At 45.8% G+C, this 5,375-nt stretch overlaps 1 protein-coding gene across 1 annotated transcript in view; it reads right to left on the bottom strand.

Moving 5' to 3' along the window:
* LOC109467660 (MAM domain-containing protein 2-like) overlaps positions 1-2,508 on the bottom strand; it is a 9,162-nt gene extending 6,654 nt beyond the window's left edge. Inside the window, exon 1 of the mRNA XM_019765704.1 lies at positions 2,410-2,508. Coding sequence (XP_019621263.1) covers positions 2,410-2,473 — 64 coding nt within the window. The 5' untranslated portion in view covers positions 2,474-2,508. The remainder of the gene's footprint in view (positions 1-2,409) is intronic.
* Between the last annotated feature and the right edge of the window lie 2,867 nt (positions 2,509-5,375).

The raw sequence follows: 5,375 nt of genomic DNA, 5'->3' as shown, positions 1-5,375 counted from the left end.
TTGCAGTATCTTATTACCTGGGTATCTAACCTTCACCGATGACTTGTCGCCAAGTTTGACTTCGACCTGTAACCACGTTTACCATCTGCGCACAGTTGGGGATGTTTAGAAAGCCGCCCGCGGGCAGAGTTATGTCGGGAAAACGGCCAAACCTGCCGGGTTCGGAGCCGATCATTGGCCTACTTTCCCAAGGACAGAGGGTCTGCATGGGGAGATATGGCAACCCTTAACGGTAAATTGACTCAACTGTTCTCAAACTGTGATCTTGAATAGAGAGTCTTGTAGGGTAGAATTGTCTATATCGAGCCGAATAGATTGGCTTTGATCCGGCCTGGAAACGGATTGGCTTTGATCCGGCTTGGCTTGGAACCGGATTGGCTTTGATCCGGCTTGGAACCGGATTGGCTTTGATCCGGCTTGGAACCGGATTGAAGCCGAGTCAAAGTCATGGTGGGAAAAGGTAACACTCAGGTAACTCACCTGTTCCCAGACTATGGTCCTGTTTGGGTAGAGTCTTGTAGTATCTGTCGTTGCCCTTACGTCTCTCCCAGTCCCACGAGTCATCCTGTGCCTGCTTCAGCGAGCACAGGCCCTGCTCGAACGTGCAGTCAGCCTTACCTAATAAACAAACAAACAGATAAATAAACAAATAAACATTGGGAAACGTAGTAATAGTAAGATAGGTAAGTTTCGTAGTATTGTTGTCTTACTGTGACACATCGAGTACGACGTCGAGAAATACAGCCCTAGATATCAGGCCAGTATCGGACGGGCCAAGTTGGGAACGATAATATGAACGAATGAATGAATGAATGGATGGATGGATGGATAGATGGGTGAGTGAGTGAGTGAATGAATGAATGGATGGATGGATATGGGTGAGTGAGTGAGTGAATGAATGAATGAATGGGTGGATGGATGGATGGATGGGTAGGTGGATGGATGGATGGATGGATGGATGAATGGATGAATGAATGAGTGAGTGAGTGAATGAATGAATGAATGAATGTGATCGTTCCCAAGTTGGCCCCTTGCTGTGGGCCCACAGTGAGTCCACCAGTTTGGCCCTCTGCCCGAACAGACGTTCCTGCCAAGACCGGTGGCCAAGAACGTCGGGAACGAGGTTAGACAGGTCAATGCAACTCGTTCCCACAGCTGGGGTGCATTTTGTGGGGGTAATTGTGGCTGCCTGACCCTGGCCTGTAGCTACCGGCTATATCATTCATAGTTGGAACTTTTGGCACACTACATGTGATATAGACCCTGACCTGTAGCTACCGACTATAGAATATATAGTTTTTGAACTTCTGGCACATTGTACAGCGATACCTCAGATGTAATATAGACCCTGGCCTGTACATGTAGCTACAGGCTATAGAATACGAAGTATGAACTTCTGGCACCCTGTACATGTAATATAGACCCTGCGCTACAGCTTCAGGCTTCCTCGAAGACAAATATTCCCTTGTTCTCCTCCAGACGTTGTCATGTCTTTAAGGTGACACCTGATACCCTTACTTCCCGTCTTAAGGTGCCCGTAACACCTCCAGCCAGCAGGAGACTTGAACGAGACCCAGTAAATTATTTTTTTCTTATTTTAGGACCTGCGTGCGAGGGGTTTAATGTCCACAGTGATCAGACAGTTTTGTCTTCAGTGTTACCCGATACCAGAATTATCCGGCGCTTTGACTCAGGCTCAATTTAAAGCTGATAAATCTGTTGTCTTAGCTTATCTTATCTTAGTCTTAGGTGGGAGTGATACTACTTAAGTAACCTAACAGGCCTGCATCGTAAGATGTTGGTTTAACCCAGATGGATTCACCTTGGTGGAGTCTTTCTTAAATCCTTTGGGCTCGTTTCTTTGTCATTCGTTTCACTCACTCACTCACTCACTCACTCACTCACTCACTCACTCAACCACTCACTCACTCACTCACTCTTTCCCATACTTAGTCAGCCATCGGGGCAGCATGATGTTTCGTCCTTCGTTTACCCTTTCGAATTACCTTTATTTTTCCATTTTCTTTTATCCTTCGAAATGTATGATGTAATTATATACTAACCAATATATTTGGGATATATTTCTTTTTTTTTTTTACATATTTTTGACGTGGACTTTTCTGACTATTCCCTGAAAGTTCTGCTCTTTGAGTAACCTACCAGACTCTAACATGACCAGATGGACTTATTCAACTTCGTATCGTCTTTCTTTTTCTCCATTGTTTTGTCTCTTATTCCTTTCTCCCATACCACTTCACTTCTATCGTTCTACATACATGATTAAACAAACCGAGCAATTATAATTATAATGTTAAAAGTTGAAGAAGATAATTGTTCACTGATAAATGTCCATATCTTTAGTTTTTATGTTTGTCTAAAACTTCTGTAAGTTGAAAAGATGTGACCTACCCGTGAACCTTTGCGCGTGCAGACAGGGCAGCAGGACGACCGTCAAGGTCACCAACAGCAACATGGCGGACTGGAGTCAGGTTACCGGCGGCAAGAGGGAGTCTGGGAACGGAAAAATAGAGTGTGTCAAAAATTCTTCAAGCACAACTTGATTCAACAAAAGTGAATAATTAGCAGCATTTTCAAACAGCGCGGGTGGCCAAACGAACCTGGGCAATTACTATTTTCTTGGCTAAAATTTTACTGCTTTTTATTATACAAACTCATGTTGCTGGTCTTGTAGAAACCATAAACTTGAAATCATTACAAAAACAGACTTCTACTGTCAAAGGCAGGATGTTGTGAGAACCACCCGGTCAGAAAAACTGGGACAGACAGGCAGACGAGTTATGGAACAGGGCAGAACAATATACTAGTCTCTACCAGACCGACTAACTACGCTGGCTATATAGGAGAATATTTGCCAGGGGAGTTTGGCCGCCTTGTAGGTTTGACTTCAGAGGAGGGAAAGAAACTACCTCCCCGCGGCCGGACTCCCTTGGCCAATTTTACTCTCTTTTTTTACCGAATTCTACGATCCGCATTCCCGTAGAAAGGCCTGATGGAGGCTAGCAATAAACAGTGAACTTCCAATTTGTGTCCTAACATTTGTCATCCCTTAGTCATTTCAAATCTAGGCATCTTGCTTTTTTCGGCCCTTCTTTTTTTCATTTTTGGGATCTCGCATCAGATTTAGGGTCTCCAGACGACGTCATCCATAGACATTACTTGGCGTGGCCTAATGTCAAAGGCAGGATGTTGTGAGAACCGCCCGCTCAGAAAAACCAGGACGGGCATTACAGTAGCCTGACTAAATCGCGCTCCTGGCGGCCGCCGCCCTAGGTTGCCGCCCCCCAAAATTGGGGTGGGGGTCATTAACCTCCAGCCGAGAGCTTGTGTATACACAGGCTAGGCATTACAGGATTTACGGGAACAGGGCAGAACAACAAACAGTGAACTTCTAATTTGTGCCCTAACATTTGTCATCCCTTAGTCATTTCAAATCTAGGCATCTTGCTTTTTTCGGCCCTTCGTTTTTAATTTTTGGTATCTCGCATTAGATTTAGGGACTCCAGAGGATGCCATCCATGAAAATTACTTGGTGTGACGTACTGGTTGTCACGCCCTGTTGTGTGTGGCTCAAGAGCTACTGAACCAGAGATGGGCGCCGCCCTATGCACCGCGTGGTGCGGGAAGGAACTAATTTAACGTAATGTCAAAGGCAGGATGTTGTGAAAACCGCCCGGTCAGAGAAACTGGGACGGGCATGTACAGGATTTACGGGAACAGGGCAGAACAACAAACACTGAACTTCGACATTTAAACACCGAATTCTGTGTCAGGTATCCGGGCAGGGGGAAGTCATAGTGGGGGAGCACGTACTGGTGGTAAAAGTTTTCAGAAAGAAAGTCTAAAGAAAGAATGGTGTACCGGTGAATGTTTCTGGGTTTGATTTAATCTATTGAAATTGCAACAGTGCAATACACGCGGAACACAGGCAGCTGTTGCTGGTGTTGTGTCCCGCACATAGAAACGAATACTGGACAGACAATACTCATTTACACCTGAGCGAAGTGAGGAAAGTCGCGTAAAGTGCCTTTCCCAAGGGCACAAGATCGGTGGCATGTCAGGACTCGAACCCCGGACCTCTTGGTTCCGAGTCGAGCACTCTGCCGCTATGCCACACGACCCACGCTCGCGTTTCGTAGCCAAGCATACCGGGTCGCCCCCTCTCTTCTGTATATTAAAGTTTAAACAGTTACAGTGTTTAATCCCCGGGGTTATCCAAAGGGTTATCAGCCTTATCTGAGCTATTAACGGGAGGATTTTGTGAATGTGGGTCAGGCTGGAGAGAAGTGACGACAGACGGGACCGGGATGGGCCGCGGGGAGAAACATGAACCTACACTAAAGACTCCGACGGGACGGAACATTTCTGTCGTATCCAGAACCGTGTTTTATCCAGAACTATGCTCAGACACGGTTCTGGATAGTCCGCGCGTATCCAGAATCGTGCCGGGGGTGAATGTACGTTCCTGGATACGCAGAGACTATCCAGAACCGAGCCTGATCCTAACCCTAACCCATTCAGGCACTGAAGTGGATAGGCACGGTTCTGGGTACGATAGAACGCAGACAGGCCACGTGTTGAGACGAACTTGTCGAAAGCACAGTAGCAGCGTCGCTTACATGGCAACATTATTCTGGATGCCAGACGCATTGGATGCGATATAAAATATATTTCTTTATCAATGCTACTCGTCTGAATGAGAGTTTTGACCGCTCAACGCTCACCCCCTTATTGGAAAAAAGGGTTTAACGGTATATTCAGAATTTCAACTACAGACGCACAAACTGGAGGCATCAAAGATCATCAAAGCATTCTAGCTTTGTAGCTTTGGCGGTGAGTATTGAGTTCTGGTCCAAAATCGCGGTCGGCCGGACTTCGGGTCAGTTCACATTGTTGTAGGTTGTAACATGAGTGTCCGGTATGATCGGACCTCGGCGGAGTATTCAACACAGACGTACGCGGTTTGATTTATCGGCAGACCTCGGCGGAGTACCACAAATGTGCGTCCAACAAGTAGTTTACTCAGTTCAAACCGCGCGACGCTTGACTTTCTACTGGATCCGAACTTTCTACGTGCATGCGGGGGTGGACTAGTCTATATTGGACCTTTTCGGGTGACGAACAAATGGTAAAAATAGTCCTAAATTCGTGAATAATTTGACTTTGGGTCTGATGCAACTTGACCTTTTGTTGATTGGATAAGCTATATAGTATTACAAATCATCACCTTTTTTTGCTTTATCAACAATTTCTTTCGACGCCCAAAATGCTTTGATGGAGACCATGGGTATTGGGGCATACATGAGGGTCTACAAGGGGGGATGCTGTAACAGTAGATTTAATTAATCTGCGAACAT

This window comes from Branchiostoma belcheri, unplaced genomic scaffold (assembly GCF_001625305.1).
Source record: "Branchiostoma belcheri isolate BF01 breed outbred unplaced genomic scaffold, Haploidv18h27 scaffold187, whole genome shotgun sequence".
In the NCBI taxonomy this organism is placed as follows: Eukaryota; Metazoa; Chordata; class Leptocardii; order Amphioxiformes; family Branchiostomatidae; genus Branchiostoma; species Branchiostoma belcheri.
Note: the sequence above shows the minus strand (reverse complement) of the source record. Positions and strands in the feature narration are given on the sequence as shown.